Here is a 25,774-nt window from a genome sequence, read left to right as displayed (position 1 = left end):
TCAACTCTAGCTAACTTTATTGTTGGCCCCAGATCAGGTCTTCCAAAGGGCTTCCACCAGTCACTTCAGAGTCTCCTGCAGTCACCATCAAGCAGACTTCTTCACTGGGAGACCCTGTCATCACTCCAACTCTTGACGTCTGGTACCATCCTCTCCTGTCACCTGGGCTCCAAAGGCCTCAAACAAGAAGTCAAAGCATAGCTACCAGCTTGAAGGTGCCCTCAGGCTTGGCAGGAACCACGTGGACAAAAGTCTTGTAGAGCACAGCCCCCTCGGGCAGCCTGGTGACCAGATCCACGGCCTCCGAGTTGCTGGGACTGGGCACGTAGACCTCCTTAGTGTAGCGGACTACCCCCTCCTCCAGGGCATACAGGCATTTGTTCTTTCCCAGCCCCACCTGCAACACACAGAGCAGTCAGCTGGACAGCCAGGGGGGCCCATCCCGGGGCTCTAGGATACACTCTTCACAAAGATTCAGGCCCTGGGGCCAAAAGGGAGGGCTCAGAAAGCTCCAGCTAAGGCTCCCTTTCCCTCTGGGTTTGGTAATGATTCCCTGACAAAGGTGGGAAAAGAAAACAGCCAATCCTAGTGGTTATTCAGTCCCTAAGGGTAATGCCTGGACTTCTATCTGTACAGGTGGCCAGAAGCCACACTGGACAGATGCCCAAACCAGGCCCAGGAATAGGTCTAATCACTGCTCCTGGGAGCCTGCTTCTGGGAGGCTTAACATAACACTAGTTTGATGCAACATTTTCATCTATATGGTGAAGTTTAGGCTCAAAGCTATATAAATAATGCATATGCTAATTAAACGTAATGATAAAAGCTGATACTGCGTCATACTTACTGTGTGTAAGCACTATTCCAAGCACTATTATACACATTAACTCACTTAATTCTCACCTTGTGAAGTAGGTACTATGCCTAAACCTGATTTTCAGGTGAGAAATATGAGTGAAGAGATTAAAATAAACTGTTTATTAAATATATACATATTATTAACTATACATATCTTAGCTTTTTTCATTTATCAAACTTGAGATTAGATGTGTGGCAAGTTTTATCCAGGCAGTCCTGCATTATTCAGTATCTCTCAAATTAAAAGAACAGACTCTGGTTCAAATCCCAGAACTACTACTTACTACTGTGTGATCTGAGCAAGTTAATTTACTTCACTGTGTCTCACTTTTTTCAACTGCAAAGTATGGATAAATATTAACTACTTCATAGGGTCATCTTGAGAATTAAATTAATAATCAGAAAGAGCTTAAAATACTGCCCAGGTAAAAACATATTAGTTTTTATTACTGTTGTCATTATTTTAGTAGAACTAAAATGAACATTGCCACATACTGAATGTCTTGAGTTCTTAAAAAAAAAGTTACTACACATACAGTCAATTCACATACAAATTAGCATTTTTGAAATAATTATAGGTTACTATCAGTCTTCCTGTGTCTACTAAAATTGCCAAAAAAGAGGTAAGAAGGGAGGAGGAAATAGATTACAGAGAAAACTAAACTAACATTTTAAACAATGTAAAGAATAGAGCATAGATCTGTGTTAAAGAACTTTCCTACCTTAGCAAGTGATACTAACTTGCTGATACTGAAATTCCTGCCTGGTATGGACCTAATTTCTGGCCCATATACTGAATCCTATTTTATTAAATTCAGGTTATCTTTCGGGCACCTAATAACAACTTTATGCAAAGGAGGAGTTCTTAAAAATAAGAAAAAATGAATGAACTGAAATTAGTTTCTCAAGATTAAAAAAATACCTTAAATCACTAGAAATCTCCTCTTCCAAGAAATGGGGGTTAGGCAAAAAAGTGACCTGTGAGTCAACAGACCTGGTTAAAATCCCACCTCTGTCACTACCCTACCACCCCCTTTCTAAGTTTTTGGCATCCCACCTATAAAATACAGATGATTCCTACCTACCGTCAGGATGGGCGTAAAGATGAAATAAGATAATGCAGGCCCAGGAATCAGCATGATGCTTGGCATTTGGTATGCACCCAACAGATGCGACTGTTATAATTACTGTGCTCAGGAGCACGGAGAGGTGAAGAAAAAGTGGGGGTGGAGGGAAGCACAAAGCAACTTACATGGGCACCTGGGTGCCAGCGGAAGTGGCGCTGAGTCGCAAGGATGTTGCCAGCATGAACATAGTGACCTAGAAGAGAAGTCCACAAGTGCGTTGCCTCTGGGTGCCAACAATGAGGCAGACAGCAAGCTGCTAAGAAACACAGTAGCCCCCACTTTTCCTGGCCCAAATGCTGCATACCAACCTCTAGACCCGGCCCGGGAAAGGACCGACTCCCAGAGGGTCTGACACAAGCAGCCCGAAACCCCTCCCTGGGAACCTCCACTCTAGTCACACGGCCAAGGTTCCCACCCATTTGCTCTTCCTCAGCCCCTCCACCTTGCTTCAGGTCTTATCTGCTTCTTTAATTTGGAACTACATGTTCTGGTAAGCAACATGGAGAGTACAGGGCCAGGCACTTGTGTGGTTTGCCTGCTCTTCAGAGGAACATCAGGGTAGCAAGGGAGGTTGCTAAGTGGGAAGGGGAAGGCAGGCCCCACCCTTACCCTCCATTTTCCTGATGCCAAAGCGTTTGCCTGGAGACTTGCCACCGAGGTTCTTGGAGCTGCCACCTGTCTTCTTGGATGCATATCTGACAGCAAGAGCTGCAGCCTGAGGAGGGCTCAGCAGGGCTGTAACTGCACAGAGAACAGAAATGCTGCTCAAACAGAGAGGCTTCCCAGGAGATTCTCGTTCTTTGCCTCAGTGGGCCATTTGCTAAGCTGAGAGGCGGCAGGGAGCATTTTTAGGGGAAGTGAAGATGTGTGAGCAGAAATGCCACTGGACTGTGTGGGGCTTCAGGCAATGTCTGAAGTCCTTGTATTGCCCACAGTGTAAGCGCTACATGAGTTGTGTGTGTGGCCTAGGGTTTGGGGGAGGGAGTAAAATATTAATGGAAAAAAAAAAATACCGTGTCCTGGGTTTTGACACATGCAGTCCTACTGAGGAGAAACAAAACCACAGAAACAAGCCAGCAAGAGGACACCACAGAGCTGCCTGTTTCAGTCTCACTCACCATTACGCCCTCAAGATTCCATGCACTGTGGAGGGGCCAGACCACAGAGCCCAACAACAGAACACCCAGAGAGAGGCTCCTGCTTTGACCTCACCCACCACTTTCTTAGCCATCCACCCATCCATACCACACCAGATACTTGTAAACAAAAAGGGCAGCCTCTCTGAGGGTGGCTCCCACAGGCTCCTGTGCAGTTCAGAAGGCTGGTCCCTTTGTTTGGCAAGCCTATTAAGCATAGGGAAGACTGACTGACAACCATGCCCTTGTTAATCTGACCTCTCCGTACTCATTCCAACGTGCTCAATGGTATTTATTTTAAAAAGGAAAGTGAACTAAAATTCATGCTGACCAGGATGGAAACCCTGTGCTAGGGACAAGCCCTTGCCAGGACAAGCCCAGGATTGGTAATCCTTGCATTCAGGTCTTCAGATACAGCTGTGTTAATCAGGGTCATGCGAGAGTCTTTAGAGAAGCCCTGTGTGACCGTAGAGCCTGTCGGTTCATAGTTTCTAAAACCTAGGTTTCTGAAGTTTTAATTAGAACAGAGACTAGCTGGGGCAAAAGACCAGAGATAAAGACTTAGAGCGACATCATATTAAACGCCCAGCATCAGGATCTACCTACCTTTAAACACCTATACATCTGTTCACTCGCTAAAGTTAAGAAACTGGATTTTGGCTTTACCTACCTTATCTCATTCACAAATCTTTCCCCTTCACCCTATACCCCATCCTCCTCAAAGAAAATGATGCTATCACCTACACAGCTGCTCAGGCAGAAGTCAAAGAGTCATTGTAGATTCCTTCCCTTCACTAACCTCAGGTACGGAGGGAGTCCATCAGCAAGCTCTGGATTCTACCTCCAAAACAGATCTCAAACTCACCCATTTCCCTCCCAGTTCACTGACACCAAAATCCTGACTAAACCATCTTTCATCAGGTCTGCTGTTACTGTTTCCCATCTGGCTTCCTCATTTCTATTCCTACTCCTTTTAAGCTCGTAGACGAGCAAGAGCTTCCTTCTCAAAATGGAAAATTGGGTCAAATCATTCTCTAGCCCCTCACTCTCTTGCAAAACTAGGCTTCCTACCATCCTTAAGGTCTTAACTTGTATGTTACCTCCTCAGAGGGCTTCCCTGACTACCCAACCTAAAAGAAAAGACACAAATTTTTCCCTCTAGGTCACAGCACCTGTAATGATTCACAGTTTTATTTATGTGCTTATTTACTGGCTTATCTATTACAAGTAACTCTCCTGGGGCTAGAGACTGACTTCATCTTCTCTACTGAGAGCTTCAACACCTATCAGCGTCTGGCACAAATGCCAGACCTCAATCTACTGAACGAATGGATTAACTTTTTGAGCGCCTATGTACCAACGATAGCAACCTATTTTTGTAGATGAAGGGATCCAAAGAAACCCAGAAGAGGCGACAAATAACAGCAAGGGAAACTAAGAGCGAGCGAGTCCAGGTAAGGTCACGTGCTCCACGCCCCAGATGTCACGTGATCAACGACTGCCCCGCACATTTCCCCCAGTCTCCTTCTTCCCCCAGGCTCCTCCACGGGGTACTGCCTCCACCCTCAGGCTCCCTGCAAGGTATCCACTGCACTTCTACCCCTCTCCCCGCAACGGCCACGGCGTCCGATTACCAGCAGTCCGGGTCCTCCACGCCAGCACCGCCAACGCCATGTTTTACGTACTCCCGCTTCCGGTGTTAGAGTTGTGCTTCCGCTACCGGGAGATCTATTTCCGGGTCCTGCGTGGCAGACGAAAGAGTGGCGCGACAAGCTACTGGTGAGCGCTCCCGGGCTGGGCTGCGGGTGGGCCGGCCGTGCAGGGCCTACTTCCTGAGCTAGGGTCGGCCGGGGCTTGGTGGCCGCGGCCTTTGCCGCCGCGTGTGGACGAGCTGTCCGCCCTGTGCCTGCGGGAGAGACGTGGAGCGAGCTCAGCAGGGGCCTGCTTATCCGATACCCGCATTTTGCCAGAGTTACCGAGGCTGACGCCTCAGACGGTAAAGAAACTGCCCGTAATGCAGGAGAACCGACTTCGATCCCTGGGTTCGGAAGAGCCCCTGGAGAAGGGAATGGCACCCACTCTATTATTCTTGCCTGTAGAAGTACATGGACAGTGGAGCCTAGCAGACTACAGTTCATGGGGTCGCAAAGAGTCAGAAACGACTGACTGAGTGACTAACACTTTAACCGAGGCCTGAGCAGGGATGGGGGGCCCCTCCCTAGTTGTTCAGCTTTACAGAGCACTTCCTGCGTGCCAGATACAGTACTAAGCACTAATTACTTAAAAAAAATTTTTTTTTAACTTCTCACATCGTTGTAAAGTAAGTAATGTGACTATCCCCGTTTTACTGAAAAAGCAGGGCCGGGACAGGTTACATGGCTCATCCTGCAGTGTTAGTGAGTATGTTCAGATTGTCTTGCGCACCACCCATTAATTGCGACCCTAGATATTTCTTGGAACTGAAAGCATCCCCACAAAAACTAGGAGGTGAATGTTCATGGCAGCATTTGCAATGGTCAAAAGTGGAATCAAACAACGTCCACCAAATGAATGGATAGACAAAATGTGGCACATCAATGGAGTGAAGTGTTACTCAGCTATAAGCAGTGAAGTCCTGACACATGCTACAACATAAATGAACCTTGAAAACATGCTAAGAAGCCAGTCACCAGAGTTCACATACTTAGGACTCCATTTCTGTGAACTATCTAGAATACGTAGTAGATTTGTAGAGACAGGAGTAGGTTTATGGTTGCCAGGGACTCGAGGGAAGGGGAAACGGACTGACTGCCTAATGGCTATGGGATTTCTCTTTGAGGTGATGAAAGTGTTCTGGAATTAGACAGTAGTGATGGTGATACAACCTTGCAAATATACTGAAAACTGCTGAATTGTGTACATGTTAAAAGGACGGAATTTTATGGTATGTGAGTGATATCTGTTAAAAAAAGAATGACTCTGGAAATCTCCATTTTACATGCAGAGATCAGTAAAGAGGTGGTATTGGGTCTTGTTCCTACCTCATTAACATTTTTTAATAGTAACCTCCACTTTGTTTATACCTCACAGGGATGTGAGGAGGGTTCCTGTTAGACTACAGACATAGCTGTTCTGAGTTCCAGATTGATCGTATAGGACCATGTCCTGTTTCTCTGTTTCTTCATTTCTCTGTATATCATTTTATTTCCGTAACGCTTGGCCATAGAACACAACAGCTGCACTGAATTCGTTGCTACAGTCTGCGTCTCATCTCTGTCTTCATTGCAGGGAATTACCCTGACTGCACAGACTGATGGCTGTAAACAAGTCCTCACTCTCACTGGATTCCAGTTACAGTGACTCTGAGGAGCTGCCAACGTTTGCCTTTCTGAAGGATAAACCATCTTCAATAAAGAGGAGGCAGCCTCAGGAGGATGAGAAGATTGTAGTGGTTGACATCTCAGACTCTGAGGCCTCCTGTCCATCACCAAAATTGAAAGATCCACCACCCATTCCAGAGGCCGCTGAAACTGTCATACAAACAGAGCCAGTCAGTGTGCTAAGCAGTGGAAGTGAGAATGAGGAGGAATTTATGCCCCTGGCTAAGAGGCTTATTTGTAAGTTTTTGACTCACAAACAGCAGAGCCCTGAAAAATCCAGCTCCCCATTTGAAAGAGTTTGGGATCATCAAAAAGCATCACATGACTGGCAAAAACAGCCACTTACAAAGATCCGTGATGTTCCCCTCTGTGGTACCTCAGAGAGGCATGCATCAAATAACAAGGACCCTGTGGTAGACAGTCCATGCCATCTGCTGCCCGCCTGCCAGACTACCTGCTCTGTCCAGAGCAACAGCTTGACAATAACCAAAACAAATGCTGAGGTGCCCCTGCCTCAGAAGAGACGCAAGTATAGTCAGAAGGTCCAGAAGAGCAGCACACAGGGATGCCAGCAGTGGGGACGAGCAAGCCAGAAGGAGAGCACCCAGAGGCAGCAGGAAGGGAAGAAGAAGGCAGCTCTGGTGAACAGGCTGAAAGCTCAGAGGCCAGAGGAGTGCTTAAAGCACATCGTTGTGCTGCTGGATCCAGGTCCTACAGGAATCTTTCTTTCTCTTCTGCTGGGTAAACTGGTTTCTGGGTCCCGCTGACAGTCCCTTTCCCGTCTGTTGCAGTGCTCTTACAGATGGAAGGTGGGGGTCAGCTCCTCGGAGCCCTGCAGTCCATGGATTGCTCCTGTGTGATTGAGGCGCAGGCTGTGCCTTGCAGCCTCACGTGGAGGAGAAAGGCTGGGCCCTCTGAGGTAGGGGTTTTCTGACTGCTCTCTCTCCTCCTCAGAGTTACAGGATAAGTATGCTTTTATTCTAAAGACTATATCTCAGTCAAGGCCCCAGCTGGAAAGCAGATGGCACACTCAGTATAAATTTGAGGAAGGTTTAATAAAGGGCTGTCTTTCAAGGTGTGGACAGGGTGCAAGGAAACTACAGGGGAAGCACTGCGCCTCATATAATAACAGCTTTTACTCGGTTTCGCCATCTGGGGTGGTGCTGCCATTTCAGATTGGTTAATACTGCACTGTAGGATGGTGGGCTGTTACGGGACCTTGGCTTTGTTTGATTATACCTTAGTGTGGTGAACGAGAGGTGCTCTCACAGACTGAAGTTTCCTTGGTGATTCTTATCTTTGTCACACAAAACCTATTCCTTTCGAAGAGCCACTCAGCTCATACTTCGCATTTACCCTCAAAGCCCAAATTACATATTTGTCCCTGATTCTTCAGAAGAGTTTCCTACCCTCCATCCCCCACTTCAAAATGCATAGAATATTGGCAGTTACTTCTCAGCCTATTTCATATTCACTACTTCCAAAGTGTAGTACACCAGGGTTGAACCATTGAGGACTGGGAGGGACAGAATCATGGGTTACTATTTCTTGCCACCATGATTTCACTCCAGAAGAAAAAGGATACTGCAAAATGGACTAGGCCAATGGGGATGAAGTCATTCACCCAGAAGGCCTGGGTTTCTCTCCGGTGCTGAGCACCTGCTGACCTGCCTCCCTCTGTGGGGTTCTGTGTCCTTTAACAGGATGGCGAGGAGGGCTGGGTGGAAGAGCCCATGGTTCTGGTGCTGCTCCTGGCAGAGGTGTTTATGTCCATGATCTACCACTTCAAGCAGGTGGGTACAGCCAGAGGGGTGGGTGCTGAGGCCAGGCAGAGGGCTGGCTCTAGGGAGCAGGCATTCATGCCGTTTCTGCCCCTCCATGCAGGGAAGTCTGGGCAGCACTGAGGAAGGGAAGGAAACACTTCAGAGCTTTGTGACTGACATCACAGCAAGGACGGCTGGGAAGGATCTGTCACTGGTGATTGTGGATCCAGAGAAGTGCTTCAGGTTTGGATTTGTCCTCAAGACTTAGTATTAAAGGGGGCAGCTCTTGGGCCAACAGGGGTGGATTTATTCATCCCAGATCTGGGTCTCTTTGCAAAACAGCATCCCTACTAGCCCTTTGTGACTCTCTGGTCCAGCCTTCTCACACCTCTTCTGCCTGAGCTCAGCCTGGAGCTGCTGCACTTTTGATTTCCTCCCCTGCTCCAGTGCTCCAAATCCTCTAAGAAGGAAACAGAGGGCGGCAAATAGAGAACAGGCCAAGGCAAAGAAGAAGCAGCAGAAACAACCAGAGGCCAACACAGGGGCCATGGTGACCAGGGTAGATGTGGAAGAGGTAAGAACTTCTGTTGCCTGAATCAGCGTGGGCGCCCACTCTCATCTAACCTGAGTTGCTAAAGAGTAAAATGCCTGCTGGACACTGCTTTCTGTCCTGGCACTAGGTGGGAAAGAAGGGCCAAACAGGAAGCCAAGGGACTGGGGTATAGCTGCAGTGAACAGTGAGAGAATAGTTTCAAACTGGTCTCTCCATACTCTTCCAGTCCATCGTGCTTTGGGGTTTCTAGGCACTGGTAGATCTGCAGCTGCGCACAGAAGCCCAGGCTCGAATTGTGCAGAGCTGGAAAGAGCTGGCTGACTTGGCATGCGCGTTCACAAAGGCTGTGGCTGAAGCGCCCTTCAAGTGAGTGCCCCTGTCAAGTCCTGGCTCGGTTGCTGGGCCTTGTCCTTTACAATGATTCTGGTACCCAGAGAAGATGTCTCCTTCCCCTAACTCTGCTGCTAGTCTGTTGTTGCTCAAGCTTGAGGCAGATGCAGCTGACTTAACCCTGGGGATTCTTGGAAGGAGCCTTCAAGCACGGTCCCTTTAAAATGTTCTCCTTTTGCTTATATGTGTTGGGATCACCTGGTGGCTCAGATGGTAAAGAATCTGCCTGTAGTGTGGGAGACCTGGGTTGGGAAGATCCCCTGGAGAAGGGAATGGCAATCCACTCCAGTATTCTTGCCTGGAGAATTCCACGGACAGAGGTACAGTTCATGGGGCTGCAAAAGAGTCGAACACAACTGAACAACTAACACTTGAGCTTATGTGTAAGTTTATGTTCTGCAGATTCGTACTGGGTTATCAGTGGGCCAAGTTACCAGGGTTCATTTTGCAGATCAGGTCACAATCAAACAGGCTTTTGTAAAACAATTTTTTAGCCTACTTAGCTCAAGGGCTGTTCATAGTCAGAACTTAAAATTAATGAGACCTGAGAGACAATGGAGTCCTTCATTTTATACCTGAGGGAACTGAGGCCTGAAGAGACCAACTTGTCAAGGTTCTGAGCAAATTAGAAGAACCAGAACTAAACTGCCTGATACCCAGTCCCCTGTGCCTACGCCTGTGCACACTGTCTCCCCAAATGGAGCCCAACCTCAATGTAAGCAAGAATCTGGTACCTTTCTGGTAACTTCTCTTTTAATGAAAAGGATTAAATGTTGTTTTTAAGGGAATCTAGTTAGTTTTTAAGCAACTAGCATTGCTTGGGTGGAACATTGTATACACCTCTTCCAAGGTCAGTGCAAGGTTTTTAAGTTCCTAGTTAAAGGGACAAGTGCAGCAGAGAAATGCACAACTTTTAGCTCCTCAACTGTGTTGTCTGCAGGAAGCTCCGAGATCAAACTAGTTTCTCCTTCTGCCTGGAGAGTGACTGGGCTGGAGGGGCCAAGGTGGACCGCTCTGGCAGGGGGCTTGCACTGGTCTGGAGGAGACAGATTCAGCAGCTGAACCGGGTCAGTCTAGAGATGGCCAGTGCCATTGTGGACGCCTATCCGTCCCCACAGCTCCTGATCCAGGTATGCCATTCCAGGGGTCACTGTCCAGTGTGCTGTGGCCTTGGTGGACTCCCGGTTTCCATGGCCAGCACTGGTGAGGGCCCAGGAGTGCCTTGTAAGTCAACAGTGTGGGTCTGAGATCAGAGTCAACACTGACCAGGGAAGGAGGACAGATTCTCATCCTCCAACACAAGCTTCCCATCCCTACTCATAGACGAAGAATGGCTGTGGGTGGAGTGGTATTAACAGGTCATTTACTACTTTCAGGCTTATAAGCGGTGTCTTTCTGAGCAAGAACGCCAGAATTTGCTCGCAGACTTACAGGTGCGCCGTGGGGAAGGCGTGACAGCCACCTTGCGCCGTGTTGGACCAGAGCTGTCCAGGCGTATCTACCTTCAGATGACAGCTTTGCAGCCAGATCTCTCCTTAGACAGTGCAGACTGAAGCCAGCCCTCAGGATGAGCTGCAGCACGACTACAGCATAGCAGTCAGGAGCACCTCCTGCGGCACAAGCCTGGGTCCTGCCCACTGCAGGCTTTCCTTGGTGTTGCTATTTGTGATGGTGTCTCTACCTGCCCACCTAGGGTGGAGGCCGAGATGCCTTCCTCTCCTAGCAGGTCGACTGCCATGTATGAACCGCCCCTGTGCTTGCCCCCGCCAACCCTCAAAAATACAAAGAACAAAGATAGACCACTCAGACATGTATTTAATAATTGTAGAAGTCCAAAAGTACCCCAGCATCAAATCTCCAGGCCACAAGTGAGCTGTCCTCAGCTGGTGGCCTGACGAGGCTGGATGTGCTCTTGCCTTCCCCCCACCCACTGGAGCTCCCTCAGCCAGCCAAGGAATGGGGATCCAGTCACTATGCCGACTTCTGTATTCTCTTACTCATTTTATGTCCTGTGTTTAATTTTAATAAAGCATTTGTACCATTGGTTCTGGAGCTTAGAGGAAAAATTAAGGACTGTGTAGTGATTCTGAATAAGGTGTGGGCCTATGCAGCAGTTCTCCCTGAGGGAGAAAAGAATAAGTCTTTTCTTCCATTATCAGGACAGTCACAAGTGCTGTCCATGGGCCACTAGTGCTGACAAGCTGGACCCCACTGTCTCTGAACATGACAGGTTCTCAGTCTCCCTGGGGAAAGGCAGGGAGCTTTCAATCACGAGTATTCTGTGAATGAGCACCATGACGGCCATTTCTGATGCAGTGAAAAGAGGTAAAGGAGGCCACGGAGCAAGAAAATGCTGACTCTGGCAGATAAAGGGAGTGGACAGTGCTGTCCTTATTCATGCTAGTCGTTAATATACCACTTTTAAACTCCATGATGTCTAGGATCAGTTCTAAACATCAAGTCTCTTATGAAGCTTCGTTTTCAGGTTGCCCATGTGGTATTCAGTCACACCAATTATGTCAGAGCTGTCACAGACAATGTGGCTTTGCAAGGATCCACCTTGTTTATTGGCAGTCAAGGGATTAATGCTCTCAAACTGACGCCAGGAGCCTGGACTGTGCCCATTTTATAGAAGCCACATAAGTTGTGGCAGGACTCTGCAAGAGTTGCCCAAGACCCTTGCGGCTATGAGATTTCTATTTATAGGTCATAAATCTGTTTCCCATGAGAGACTCTATACTCCAGCCAAGAGACACCCAATTCTGGTGTAAGTTTTGTTTACTCAGGACATTATAAAGAAGGTAAATTGATGGAAAAAGAAAGATACCAGGGTGGGAATCCAGTTCTGCCCCAAACGAGCTGGAAGACCATAGGCAAGTCATGGAAAGCCTCAGTCTCCCTGTCTACAAGTGTTACATTGGACTGGATGATCTGGAAGTCCTGTCACAGCCCAAGATTTTGTATGGCTGTTAAAATACCAATGTCTGAGATCCTTAAAAAATAGGTATGCCCCTCCCCCCCAATTTAGATGAGATTTGCCAAGTATGGTGTTCCCCTAGTCCCCAATAACACACTGCCTCCTGATCTGCCCTGGCTCCCCAGGGAGGAATGAAAGAAAGGGTCTGTGACATACAAAAGTATAAATGTAGTGACAGCTGACCTTTAGTAGAAACGCGTCTTGCCTTTACACAGCTTTGTATAACAACTAGAAAAGGCTCTCTCCCTACCCCAAGCCTATTCTCTTAAGCATGCAGGTAACTGTCCCCACCTCCTATTTCTCCTTATTCCACCAGGGAACCCTGACTGAGGAACAAAGAAGTCTTACAAAGAGGAGGTCTCAGGTACCAAATGGTAGCCATTTGATGATGGCAGGTAGGTCTGACACTAAAAAGAAGTTGTGTCCAGCAGAACCCAATTCCATAGGAATCCAAGCTCCAAGGCTGGGAGGCAGCAGGTGTTGAGGACAAGCTCACTGTTGAGAATCGGTCTGCAGGACCCACTGGAGGATGTCATGGCTGCGCAGGCCCCGGACGGCATTGTCGTAGATGGTGTTCACACTGGTGCAGAGGGGCTGCTGCTGCAGCTCGGTCACCCGACAAGCAACCAGCCCACCGGCCACACACAGCAGCAGCAGCAGCAGCAGCTTCAGCACGGCCCAGGATCGAGTGTGTTTCCGGGGTGGTGGCTTACGGGGGCGAGAGCTGGACTTAGATTCTGGAGGGACAGAGTCATAGTAGACAGAGTTCAGGCAGTTTAAGGAGAGGCACGCTATAGTCAGTGCTAGTCTCCTCCACGCACATCCACTCACACCCCTCTGCTCTGATGAAAACTCCCCGGTCTTTAGGAGAACACAATTACAAGAAGACCTGAGCTCTTAAAAACTTTGCTATGCAGAGATTGAAACATGAACTTTGTCCCTTGGATCTCAGAGACTAGACTGAAAACGGATTCATTCTGGATGTCTCATGTAGCATACAGTCCTCAGGGTCCTAAGTTCTCCTCCAGAACATGCCAGTGATCCAGGCCCCTAGGGCCAAGGGCAGGGCTTTATCAGGAGGTGTCATGCATGGATAGAATGCTGCCCATTTGGGGAAACAGGTTCAAAATTTATAAATACTTCTAATATATAAAATAGCCTGACACATATTGGCAACAGTGATGAATGCTGGAAATGGGATTACAGGTGATTGCCATTTTCCGATATATACAGAAATTCTCTGCAATGAATATATTTAAAATTAGGGGGGAAAACTGATTTTGAGATTTTCAGGTAAATTTTTAAAAAACCTGTCTCAACACCCATATGCCAAGAACTACATGATCCGGTCAGAGGTTTTTTTCAATCCTATCACAACCCTGTAGGGAGGTATGATCCTCATTTACATGAGGGAACACAAAGGCGGTGAGGTTGGGTGGCCTGCTCAAGGCCAGTGCGGGGCAAGCAGGGACGGGCGCAGGCCTCCCCTCCCCACAGAGCTTCCCTGTTCAGGTGCCTTCCCCTCAGGGGCCCCTTTTGGCCCAGAAGATACAGTCCTCACTTACACATGGAGCCACGCTGCTACACAAATCCAGCAGGGCATACTCAGGCAAAACGCGAATGTGTTTTTACATGACATGGCTTCCTGAATGCAGGCCACAGAATTCTGGTGCTCACTATAGAGTGATCTGGTCCAACTTGGAAAGAAAATCACAGGCCATGCTGGCACCACTGAGACAGCACCACACACTCAGGAGCCCAGTCCACTTGCTGGATGATGGAAGGGTCTTCTAAGAGTAATGTGACCATACGCAATCTTCACCTTTCTGAGTGATTTTAGAATCTAACCTTTACAAAAAGTGCAACTCTGTTCTGGAAATGTTCTCAGCCACATCTGATCCAAACACGTGACACTGGGAAAACAAGCCAGTCAGGGCACAAGGAGGGTTCCCATTCCCTGTAAGTGGGTCCTCCAAGTTACTCCCAGACTTTAGAGTATATTGTACCTGACAAGGTCTGTAAGCTTGTTCGCTCGCTCACTCAGCTATGCCTAGAAATCTAAGCCATCTTCTCACCACACCCGTCCTGGAACCCTGCAACTGACAGAAAAACCTACTCGGGGCCTGATTTGTTTCCTTCTTCGGTTTCTTCTCCTGCTCCCGCTTGGCTGCTTTGAGGGCATCATACTCCTTTCTCCGGCGCTCCTTCTCTTCTGCCTTCTCCCGCTTCCGCAGTTCCCGCTCTTGAGCCTCCTTAGCTCGCTGCTTGGCCTCCCACTTCTTCTCAGCCTCTACGAGAAAGTATACCCCAAAGTGGCTTCTCTCAAACCTCCAGTATCCCAAGTAATTCATATGGATTCGGCTCCCTTCCCCTAATGTGGTGGATCACATGTCTTTCTGTTCACTGGGAAGTAAGCCCTCTCTAAAATACAATAAGCTGCTCTTAGGGTTTGCCCAATGGATTCTTATTAAGGGGTTCCTAGCCACAAGCAGCAGAAAGAGTAGGGTGATATAGCAAGAGGGGCGTAAGAAAGGTATGGGTGATGAGTCTGGTGCTCCTTTAGAACTGTGAGACAGCCATTCGCAGCCTTGCACAACTCAACTATGAGCAGAGGAAAGAAGGGAGGTGTTGATTCTATGGGACTCTCATCTTTCCAAGCTTTAGAAAGAAATGTGGCATGGCAGGGCAGGATGAAAAAGTGAGCATTCAGGTTCAGAGTTAGAAAGGTTGGAAATGTTTTCCTGAAAATTAAAACTAGTAGCTTGTCAGAGGGTACTCTAGACTTCAACTCAGGAGTCTATATAACATTTATATTTATCCCACAGCTCAAGTATGTTTACATACGACACCCACCTTACAAATAATTGGTTTCTAAAAATGCATTTCCAAATAAGTTATCTGACAGACTGAAGTACGTTCTTCCACAGCCAGAATGCCACAGGTGGTGGTTAAATGTCCTGTTAGTGCTCAAAAGGCCATTTGAACTGTCGTGTATCTGAATGGCGGTAGTGTTAGCACTGTAGCTTCCCACTGCTTTTCTACGTGTAAACAAACTCCAAGTTCCAGATGGGCACCAAGAATGCTAAGAACACACTCTGCCCAGCCTTAGGAGAACATGTGCCATTCAGAGGCAAAAGCAGCAGCAGTCACAGTGAACACAGGCCGCACAGTAGCCATGCAGGTACACGGGACTGTCACAGCGCGGGGCTTCTGATCTCAGGGCCCGCCTGCAGTCAGCACTACACATGTCCCTCTAGCCATGGGAGTCCTCCAGTAAGGGGGCTCAGGAGTCAGCCATCGACAGGGCATGTGTGTGTGCCGGGGCTTGTTCTAAGTGCTTGGATACAGCAGTGAAGAAAAGTCAGGCTCTAGTGCCTAAGTCATCTGCTTTCTAGAGAAGGAGACAATGAACAAGTGAACAAACAGTAAAAAAAGATAGTGATGTGTGCCATAAAGGAAATAATCAAGGATGTGATAGAGTGTGGCAGGTGGGCTGGCAATTCTAGTTTGAGTGGCTCTGAAAGGGTTATGGTTAACCTAAGGCAACATCTGAGCAGAGATAGGGACCATATGAAGCCAGTAGACAGCCACATAAAGATCTGAGGGAAAAGGAAATCAAGCAATGCCCCTAAGATGATACTGTACTCAGTGTGTTTTGCAACAAGAGAGGCTTGTGTGGCTGAGGGTAACTGTACTCTCTCCCTGGCACGTGGAATGAGGACAGAGAAGCAAGTAGGCCGGGCCATGGCAGGCCTTGTCAGCCATGTTACTGAGTTTGAATTTCATTCGGAGTTCAAATGGAAGCCATGAGAGGGTTTAGCCGAATAGTAGCAGAATTGATTTATGTTTTAAAAAGATCTCCCTGGCTGCTGTGTGGAAAGGGCACAAGTATGAGCCAGGGCATGGTGCTAGGAGGTACTGTGGCAGTCTACCGGAAGGAGACTTGACTAGCACTGGAGGTTCCACAGCTCACAGACTGGACATGGGACTAACAGAAGAAAGCAATCATGGACACTTTCCCAATTTCAGGCTTGAATAAGGATGGTGATTTCCCATTATGGGGGAACAGTAGGAGGTACTAAAGGGGATCTGGTTTCAGTTCAGTTCAGTTCAGTCGATCAGTCGTGTCCAATCTGGGGTTGCTAAGAGTCAAACATGACTGAGTGACTTCACTTTCACTTTTCACTTTCATGCATTGGAGAAGGAAATGGCAACCCACTCCAGTGTTCTTGCCTGGAGAATCCCAGGGACGGGGGAGCCTGGTGGGCTGCCGTCTATGGGGTCTCACAGAGTCGGACACGACTGAAGCGACTTAGCAGCAGCAGCAGCAGCCATTTGAGATAACTTACTAACCGTCTAAGCAGACAGAAAGACAAGCAGTTGAATATGACTGTGGGTCTCAGTCGAGAAGCTGGGACTGGAGAGATGCTGCCGTCTACCACCACACTATTCCCTACTGCCCTGCAGGGCTCCTTTCCTGGATCCTAGCTCCTTAAGCATGAGAACCAGCTGGCTGGGATAAGGACCAGGAAGATGGCTAGAGGAGGGGTGGCGACCTACCTCGGTCTATTTCCAGTCGCCGCTGCCTCTCCCGCTCCTGATCCGCCTGCACAGCCTTCATGTGCTGTAGCACCTGCAAAGGGAGAGGAGGGTGCTGAACCACTCTGGGTAACTGTCTTCACATGGGGAATCTCAAAAGAGACTGCCCTTTTCAGCAGCCCAGATCACCAGAGCCCAGGAAGCAGGGCAGCTAACGGAGTGAATCCTACCCCGTGTCCTCACTGCACCAGCCTCAGTCAGAGAAGAGACATGAGCCCAGTTCACTCGAGCTCACGAAAAAAGTTTGTGAAGTACAATAGCAATTGGAATCTGTAAAAAAAGTTCTGCCATTTACAATCACTTCTTATAATTCTCCCAGCGGCTTTTGTGTTGTGCAGGGACAGCACTTTCACTAAGACATCTTCCTGTCTGACCCCTCCTTTGGCCGCCTCAGGTTTCCCTCCTCCCACTTATGGGGAGTTTTCTTCCCCATCTCAGTCCTAGACTGTAAATGGGTATGGACTGTTGTCCTTAGCTCTGCAGGTAAGCACAGAGCTTAGCTAATTACAGGCAGAGGTATGATGAACAACCGACTGGATGCCTAAGCAACCGACTGGATGCCTATTGTAAAGGTAGGGAAGAAAGCCAAGCTCTGATGTCATGCGGCTAGAAAGTAGCACAGCAGAGTGCAGGTCTCCTGAGTTCCTAGGCCTAGGCCAGAGCTTGTCCCTCTTACTTCCAGTGCACAGAGGCAGGAGAGTTCTCAGAGAAAGGCATTATATGTGCTCATTAAACACTGTTGCTTTTTTTACCTTATCTTCTTGACTGCATTAATAAGAGAAGAAAATCTAAGGCACTCTAATTTAAGACAGCAAATTGTCTCAACTGTTTCATGAATACACTAGATTATTCACTACTGAATACTAGATATGTATTCAAATGTTAACATCTTTCTTCATGGAAACTTCAGACATGGCTACATCTATCGTAAGAGGGTCTCACGGGCAGGCCTGCAAAAGCCGCTCCCTCTAAGAACCTGGCTTAAAGCCACAGGAACCCTGTCCTGAGTAACCCAGGACCAGCATCAACAGTGCACTGTCTGACCCCTCTCCAGAACAGTCACACTTACTTAAAAATGGCTGCTCAGCAAGGGGCTACAGGATCTGGAGGAAGGTCAAGCGTGATGGGGAGAGGTGTGGCCCAAGTCCCTGTCTCACTCTGAACTCTGAATTTTATATGAGCACCAACCATGCAGTTGGTTTTAGTTGGGTAAAAGCTAAATAAGCAACTGGAATGTTTAAGAGCTGCCCCTTTTAGCTTGGCTATAATACATGAGGAGTTAAGTTATCTGACCACACAGCCTGTTCAGAAATGGGAGAGGCTCCTCTGGAGCCTCTGGAGGGTAGATTTTGTCTACCTATCCTAGTCCACAGCAGGTAGTAAGCAGTTGATGATTTCTACTGAACTAACAAATTATGTTTAAAAGGTGCTTTACTATGAACCAAACAGATCAGTTACTATGTAGCCACAGGGTCAGAGCTGGCAAGAAACTCCTGAAGACAAGTAACCTCCTTCTGGTTGGCCTACACCACTCCTGTACGTGCCTAAAGGTGTGGACAGGAGACAGCTCTGGGCAGTGGGGCCAGGAACATGGCTTCTCACCACATCCACAATGCACCGTGCTCCCAGAAGCTCTGTCTGGTGAATATCTGTGAATACTAAAGACCTTTATACTCAATAAGAATTATTTTTGTAGGTAAAAAACTAGAATATCAGCATCTTCTTTGGTTTAATATATTATTAGGTGAATGAATAAATGGATAAATCAAAGATGTTGCACATTCAGAGTTTCTCATATCAGAGATACAAAAGTAATACCTACTTCCCAAGGTTATGAGGATTAGGAGATGAAACATGCAAAGAAATCAAAGATGTTGTGCATTCAGTTTCTCATGTAAGAGATACAAAAGGAATACCTACTACCCAGGGTTATGAGGATTACAAGATGAAACACGGAAAGTACGTAAGACAAAAGAATAGTCAATGGTGGCCATTGTTAGTCTTCAGAACAGACATCACCCTTAAAGCACAGTTTCCAGAACAGGACTTCACTCATCACGTGTACTGTCCCCATTGAGGGCAAACTGTTGCCTCAGCTTCTTGGATGCACTGATGTTGCACTTGGTTTCTTGTAACAATGGGTGATATAGACTATCTAAGAAGTCCTGAGCTAATGGTAAGAAAAGAAAGGCCATTACTCCTGAGATTCATACAGAGAACCCATCATACACACATTTCACTTACATTAATCTAGCATTTAAAGTTAAATCCTCTTTTGTTCACAACACCCCCTAAACATATAGCCAAGTCATCTGGTGCTCAACTGAAGCAGCAGCAACCTGTTCTAAAGCTGCAGGGAAAAAATGACTATAGCTAGAATTGTTGAGAGGTGGGTACAGTGCTGTTCTTAAGAAGCAATGTAAAGCACCTTCAAGGTTATTGGAAATGTTCGCCTTCCAGGCTGCCAGTTAGTTCCTTTCTCCTATGTCAGATGACTCAATTGAAATCAAATGCCAAGTCTGCCCAAGATGTGTCTGTTTCCAGCTATAAACTTACAAATATTAACAACATCTTTATTATCAAAATTCCTACATCACTCAGAAAGGCCACAGTCCCTAACCTTTTTGTTCCATATGAACAGCTATCAACAGTACAGTGTTGGATCATGCCAGGTCCTGGTTTCTAAGAACAGAAGCATGGCAGCAGAGCAGAAGAGAACACTGTTCTGGGCTTACAGAGTGAAAAGAGAAACAAAGGTGCCTTTGCCTGATAGACTCATAGTAGACCTACTTTAGAGACGTTTGTGTTTTAAAAACACGGCTACAGGTGCCCTGGCAGAGAAAAACAAGAGGCAAACCCCAGGGGAATGTGTGAAGGAGCCGCTGGGGAGCTCCTGCTTACCTTGTTGGCACACTGTTTACACTGCTTTTCATCCAAGCAGTCCCCTGCCACCTTGGCCAGGACAGGATCCAGCGGGTTATCCTTCAGGTCCAGCCACTTCAGGCTCTAAAGAGATGGGGCAGAGTGGCTGATAAGCCCAAGCACACATGAAGAGTCCCTCAAAGTAGAACAAAATGAGCAGGAAGAAAGCCCTCTGTGTTCCACTTACAGGGAAAGCCACCTGAGGCTGTGGCAACAAAGTGGTGTGCCTGTTGGCCTCTCTCGCAGCCACACTCCCTCAGTTGCCAAGCGCTCTGCCACACCTGGCTATGAAACACAGGCTCAGCAATTGTTACCTTGAGCTGAGCAAAGCTGACCGGCAGGGTGACCAGTCTATTGTTGAGGAGGTCCAGGTGCTGGAGGTTGACCAGGCGGCCAAAGTCCGCTGGCAGCTGCCGCAGTTTGTTCTTACTCAGGTCCAGCTTCACCAGATGTGTGAGGCCACAGAAATCCGACTAGGACAGAAAAGAGAGAACACCTGGGCCTTGGGCTCACACACTGACTTAACAGTCCGGGAGCCCCCGAGTCAGAGGCACCTATGCACAAAGCCCAACTCTATCTTGTACCAGCTATTCCAGCTTGAATGAAAATGGAGATAGCAAGCATCGCTGCTGGTGGTAAGCAGTGAGACGGGTGCAAAAAGGCTGAGCTGGAAGTAGCCACTAAGCATGGGTTCCTTCACCCCCGGTTCTCTGACCTGTCATCAACAGCACATTGTATTCAACTCTCACAGAAGCTGCCCAAACATGGTGTGACCATCCAATTTTCTGAAAAGATCAAGCGCTCCTTGTGTGCATGTGTGCAGCTGCATCCAACTCTTTGCTACCCCATGGACTGTAGTCCACCAAGCTCCTCTGTCCATTGAATTCTCCAGGCAAGAATCCTGGAGTGGGTTGCTATTTCCTACTCTAGGGCATCTTCCCTACCCAGGAATCAAAACTGCATCTCCTGCATTGGCAGCTGGATTCCTAACCACTGTGCCACCTGGAAAGCCCCTGTTCTGTGTGTACCCAGTTTTATTCTTCATTGTTCTTTGCAGCACCTAGCACATTACTAAGTACACATGCTCAAGGAGTATTCTTTGAATGACTAAATAAACAGGCTGGGGCCCATCCTACTCATATCCTGGCTCTTTAGCACAGTTCAAAACATCCCTCTTGTCATTAAGCCTTTGCTCGGCACCCATCTGAAGTGATGGTCCAACCTCAGTTAATGATGCACCATTTGTGTTCTCTGGGAACCTGTAAATGCCAGTGGATCTACACTTCAGGGAAACACATGACAACTGAAAAATTCAGACTGAAAAATGCACTTGGTGGTACCAAGTGACAATCTGACAAAGTTGCAGCAGGCTGCAAGGAATTGCTGCCCTTCTTTAACTAGATATAAAATACCCCTGAAGAAGTGGAATCTCAGATGCTTTTTTCCAGTGTTAGAAACAAATCTTGATGAGCTGCAGGAAGATGCTATAGATGATAAGTGAGGCCCAGGAGAATACTGAGATGGAAATGGACTAATGATCCAATGAAGAAACTGCCAACTTCTGAGACTTGATCCCTGAGCCAGAGCCAGAAGAGTAGGGCCAGGAGGGATAAAGCCAGAATAATGGGCAGAAAAGGCAACAATGACAACAAATTTAGGCCTGACAGTGAAGGAGCACCGTCATGGGGGAGAGGCCAACCAGAACCCAGGGGAGGCTGAGCAGGCCTGAATGATTCACAAGTGGAGCAAAAGGAGAACTGGGAGGAGTTGTACAAGGAGAGTCACAAGTATCAGGTTGGATGTGCTAAACAAAACTGTATTTCGAGTATTGGGAGGATAATGATATGATAGTTCTACAAAAGCACACTCTCTCCTGTTCCACACTGAAACATGCACAAGGAGACCAATCCGAAAAGCTTTCTCTCTGGAATGCAAAGAAATTTACAGAAGAGCCTGTAGCCTCCTCTGCTGCAACAAGGAGGTAAACTGTTTTTCGAAGGAATAAAATAAGGCTGAAAAAAAGATGAACCCAATAAACAATTCAGCCAATATCCTGTTGACTTTAGTTTTCAGTGGCCTGCTTCTCCCACTGTTCTTAAAGAATGAGGTGTCTACTTTGCTTCCCTTCCCACTGAGACAAACCACCCCACTCTACCTGCAACACACTCCCACTTAGTGGTAGCCTGCCTGCAGGCCTATCCTGAAATTATATTTTATGACATGACCCCCCCGGACAGGAAGGAGAAGCATCAGGGCTCTCAAAGAAATCATGCTTGCTTGCCAGCCTTACCGGTAGAGTTGTCAGTTTATTGCAGGACAGATCCAGTACGGTGGCCTTTGGGAGGGCAGCCTAGGAGGGGAATGAGAACAAAATGTCAGATCAACACATGGAACAATTCAGTGACATCTGCTAATGAAGCGTTTTCCAGAGAAAGTTCCCACAACTAGAAAAGGCCTTGTAAAAAAAAAATACCAAAGTACAATGTTCCTGGAGACACGAAAGGAAGCCTAAGCCAGTCAACCATGACCTAGAGAAGAATGTAAAGAGAAAGGATGTGGCTGTGAAACATCCAAGGAAAAAAACAGGTTCTTAGAAGTTCTCCATAGCACTTTTAATATTCTCTCTAGCACCGTCCTTATTAGGTTTCAGGAAAGAGACTCTGTCTCATATAGTTTTGTGATTTCCATATTCTCCAGTTCAGAACCTTCCAGGCACTCAACATACCCTTGTGACTAAATGAATGAGTGAATGCAGAGTGAAAACAAGGCTCTCCTAGCCCAGCTATTTTCCCATGGGGTTCAGGCTGGAAAGACTCGGCAAAAACTGACCCTTCTGTCTCTGAGGGGTGGTGCTGCACTAACCAGATGCCTGGGGTAAATGATTTGGGACATCAGTCCTAAGGCCAGGCTGAAACATGGGGAAGAAGGCAAATATTCAGTTAAGGACGTGGGGCTAACATGCACTTTCCAAATGTTAGAAAGTCCCAAGAAGGAGGTTTGACCACCTAAAACGTTTGAGATATAACAGTGGAAAGAACACCTCAGTAATAGCTACATGCATCAGTATTTGCTACCTCCCAAGTATTTTACATTACAATCTTATTTAATTCTCCCAACAATCCTATGAGATGGGAACAATTATCACCATTTTATAAATGAGGAAATCTAGGCTTAAAGGTTAACTAGCTTGCCAAGGGCACTCAGCTATTATGCAATGAAGCTGATATACGAACTAGGAATCCCATTCTAACCTCCATATTACACAGCCAAGGTGGAGGGAAAACTGGGCCCAGTGCCAAAGGTAAATGTAATTCATTAAAGGCAGTGAGGAAAGGGTACGTCATCCAAAGTGAGGCTACGGTAGGGGATGTGGGTAGGGAACCAGGTGAGCATAGCCAGGATATACCATCCAACTCCACTTTGGCAACAAACTAGTTTTGTAATGTCCCAGGGGCCTCAGGCTTGTTTCCCAGTTGGGGATGTGGGAGTAGATGGGTGGAGGGGTGGGCCACAGAGGCGCATATTCCTGCCAGTTTCCGAGTTGGGAAAACTTTGCCAACCAAGCAGTGAGACTTCACTCTCTTCAAGGAAGGACGCCTCAGGGCTGGGGCAGCAAGCTGGGATTGCTGACTTCCTAGACAAGTCAGCTTCTGGGCCACACCCAGGAGTACCCGGAGGCCTACTCGGACCGAGTCATTCATTCATTTGTTCATTCATTCTCCGAATACATCCAGCAAACGCTCCAACAGCTCCGACTTTGGGTCGTGCACGGAGCTGAACGCTGTGAAAGCCTCAGAAATGGGGGGGTGGGGGGGTGGGGGACGAGATTCACTCCTCACCCTTAAAAAGTCCATAGCTAAACAAGCAGCTCCTTTCATCTCCTGGAATTGCGCCCAAGTGACACGTGTACATCCCAGGAAGAAACTGGAGCCGGACGAGGCCTCCCCGGGGACTTAGTCCCACTCCCCCCACCTGTTTTAAGCCATGGAAACTGAGGCATGGGAAAGGAGGTGACCTAGGCAGCAGGGGTCAGCGCCAGTCGCGGGTGGGCGCCTGGGCCTTGCGGGACTGTACTGACCAGCTCCTTGACCGGGACCTCATTCAGGTCGCTGAGGCTCAGGTCCAGCTCGTTGCCGTCCAGCTTGTCGCGGAGGTTCCCGCCCTTGCTACCGGCCTTGGTCATGGTGACGCCGGCTAAACGGGACCCAGCTGCGGGGTACTGACGGGCAAGGGAAGCGCTGAGAAGCCGCTCGTCAGCTCACCGGACTCGCACCCAACCGACAACACCTGCGTCCTCCGCCACTGCAGGTGCGAGACCGCCGCCTCCCGTCCGCCTGCTGGCCGCACTCTAAGCCCCGTGCCCTGCTCCCACCGGTGCCACCGCGACGACGACCACTTCCGTGTCCACGTCACCTTCCGCGGCCACTGAGACGGGCTGGGCCAGAGGGGTCTGAGCGTGTGAGGGAGCGCCCTCTGGCGCCCAGGATGGCGCCCCGCTGTCGCCGCCAGCGCCCGTGGCGGGGTGCGGAGCGGAGGAGCCGGGGGGCGGGGGCGGAGGAGCCGGGGGTGCGGCTCGGAGGAGTGGGGCAGGGAGGCGGGGAATCGGGTTCAGGCTTTAAGTTCCGCTGCCTGTTAAAGTAGCCACGTTCCCTGGTGCCCGGAGGGTGCGCTCCCAGGCAGTCGTCGCTAGTACTGTCAGGAGGCGAACAGACTGGGGGCCAGAAGACCTTTCAGTTCAGTTCAGTCGCTCAGTCGTGTCCGACTCTTTGCGACCCCATGAATCGCAGCACGCCAGGCCTCCCTGTCCATCACCAACTCCCAGAGTTCACGCAAATTCACGTCCATCGAGTCGGTGATGCCATCCAGCCATCTCATCCTCTGTCGTCCCCTTCTCCTCCTGCCCCCAATCCCTCCCAGCATCAGTCTTTTCCAATCAGTTAACTCTTTGCATGAGGTGGCCAAAGTACTGGCGTTTCAGCTTCAGCATCATTCCTTCCAAAGAACACCCAGGGCTGATCTCCTCTTGAATGGACAGGTTGGATCTCCTTGCAGTCCAAGGGACTCTCAAGAGACTTCTCCTTGGCTCCATCCAAAATTGACCTCATCAAATCTCCCCCATTCTCTTGGATTAGGAGCAGAAACTGAGTGTTCTTCAAAATTGCTCTTTGTCCTTTATTTAACAATCCCCAAACTATGATCATCCAGAAAACTTTGCCTCTCTCATCTCCTCGCTGCCCCAAGCCCCTGTCCAGGCTACCATCAACTTGAGCCTGGATTACTACTTTGAATCTCTCTCCCTTCCATCCACCCCCAGCCCAGCTGCCCAGATGATCTTTCTAAAAATTTAGCCCAGTCTCTCCTTTGCTTAAAACCCTTCAGATAGCTACGTGTAGGATATGGGCCTCGCTCATTTCTGCATTGAGTCCTGCGTGCTCCTGCAGCCTCCTGACCAGCCCTGGCCCCTGCCTGGGATGCTGTGGAGGCTTCCAATAGATGGTCTCCACACATTTCCCTCTCCTGAAATGGCCATGCCTTCCCCACCAACTTCTCTGCCTAGTTAATTCCTAGTCCTTCAGGAAACTTCCCTGAGGTTTATGAGTCCTTAAGCAATCACCATTAATGTACGGATACATGAGAATTGTGCATAATAATGGTCCCTGGCTGATAGGACTGAAGGAGTAAAGCACATACGACAGTGTCTGGCACTTAGTAAGTACCCAACAAATACTAGCTATCACTCATAATCCACCTTGTGTTACACTTTCCTTTGTGTCTCTTTCCTCCACGCTGGCTTGTGATGGATGGCAGGGATTTCGTTTTTGTATCCCTCCCCAGAATCTGATTCAAGGTAATTGCTGATTCAGGGGTCTGTTGAATGAATGAATGAGGCACTTTACCCACTGCAAATCTCAGTTTGCTTATCTTTGAAATGGACATATTAAAATTTCTCTCAGAGGGGAACTGTGAAGACTGAATGAAGTCAGCGCTGTGGCCTACTCATTTAACAATCATGTGTGCGCCTCTTCTCATCCCCCACAAGGCACTGTGCTCTGGGCTTCTGGGAAACAGACAAGGGCAGTTGGGTAACAA

The 25,774-nt window shown here is 48.2% G+C and overlaps 3 protein-coding genes across 5 annotated transcripts; 1 reads left to right on the top strand and 2 right to left on the bottom strand.

Moving 5' to 3' along the window:
- MRPL27 (mitochondrial ribosomal protein L27) lies at positions 1–4,838 on the bottom strand. Its single transcript, XM_061391412.1, has 4 exons — positions 4,756–4,838; positions 2,595–2,726; positions 2,111–2,178; positions 1–397 (listed from the first exon to the last, which is right to left on the bottom strand). The coding sequence occupies exons 1-4, from the start codon at positions 4,793–4,795 to the stop codon at positions 191–193; spliced, it is 447 nt and encodes a 148-aa protein (XP_061247396.1). The 5' UTR covers positions 4,796–4,838; the 3' UTR covers positions 1–190.
- On the top strand, positions 4,821–11,229 carry EME1 (essential meiotic structure-specific endonuclease 1). 3 transcript variants are annotated; one of them, XR_009731347.1, is made up of 9 exons: positions 4,821–4,900; positions 6,389–7,188; positions 7,272–7,399; positions 8,184–8,273; positions 8,365–8,486; positions 8,691–8,817; positions 9,047–9,162; positions 9,767–9,901; positions 10,127–10,216. XR_009731347.1 is itself a non-coding variant. In XM_061391409.1 (9 exons), exons 2-9 carry the CDS (start codon positions 6,414–6,416, stop codon positions 10,737–10,739), a joined length of 1,725 nt encoding a protein of 574 aa, XP_061247393.1. In that variant the 5' UTR covers positions 4,821–4,900; positions 6,389–6,413; the 3' UTR covers positions 10,740–11,229. The 3 variants fall into 3 exon arrangements, 2 of the variants coding, with proteins under 2 accessions (XP_061247393.1, XP_061247394.1); XM_061391409.1 differs by lacking the exon at positions 9,767–9,901 and adding an exon at positions 10,563–11,229 and having other exon boundaries at positions 10,127–10,316; XM_061391410.1 differs by having other exon boundaries at positions 9,767–10,219.
- On the bottom strand, positions 10,984–24,117 carry LRRC59 (leucine rich repeat containing 59). The gene is made up of 7 exons (XM_061391411.1): positions 23,763–24,117; positions 21,975–22,034; positions 19,999–20,157; positions 19,664–19,768; positions 16,724–16,796; positions 14,280–14,453; positions 10,984–12,900 (listed from the first exon to the last, which is right to left on the bottom strand). The coding sequence occupies exons 1-7, from the start codon at positions 23,865–23,867 to the stop codon at positions 12,656–12,658; spliced, it is 921 nt and encodes a 306-aa protein (XP_061247395.1). The 5' UTR covers positions 23,868–24,117; the 3' UTR covers positions 10,984–12,655.
- Between the last annotated feature and the right edge of the window lie 1,657 nt (positions 24,118–25,774).

The sequence above is a fragment of the Bos javanicus genome, chromosome 19, assembly GCF_032452875.1.
Source record: "Bos javanicus breed banteng chromosome 19, ARS-OSU_banteng_1.0, whole genome shotgun sequence".
Taxonomy (NCBI): Eukaryota; Metazoa; Chordata; class Mammalia; order Artiodactyla; family Bovidae; genus Bos; species Bos javanicus.
Note: the sequence above shows the minus strand (reverse complement) of the source record. Positions and strands in the feature narration are given on the sequence as shown.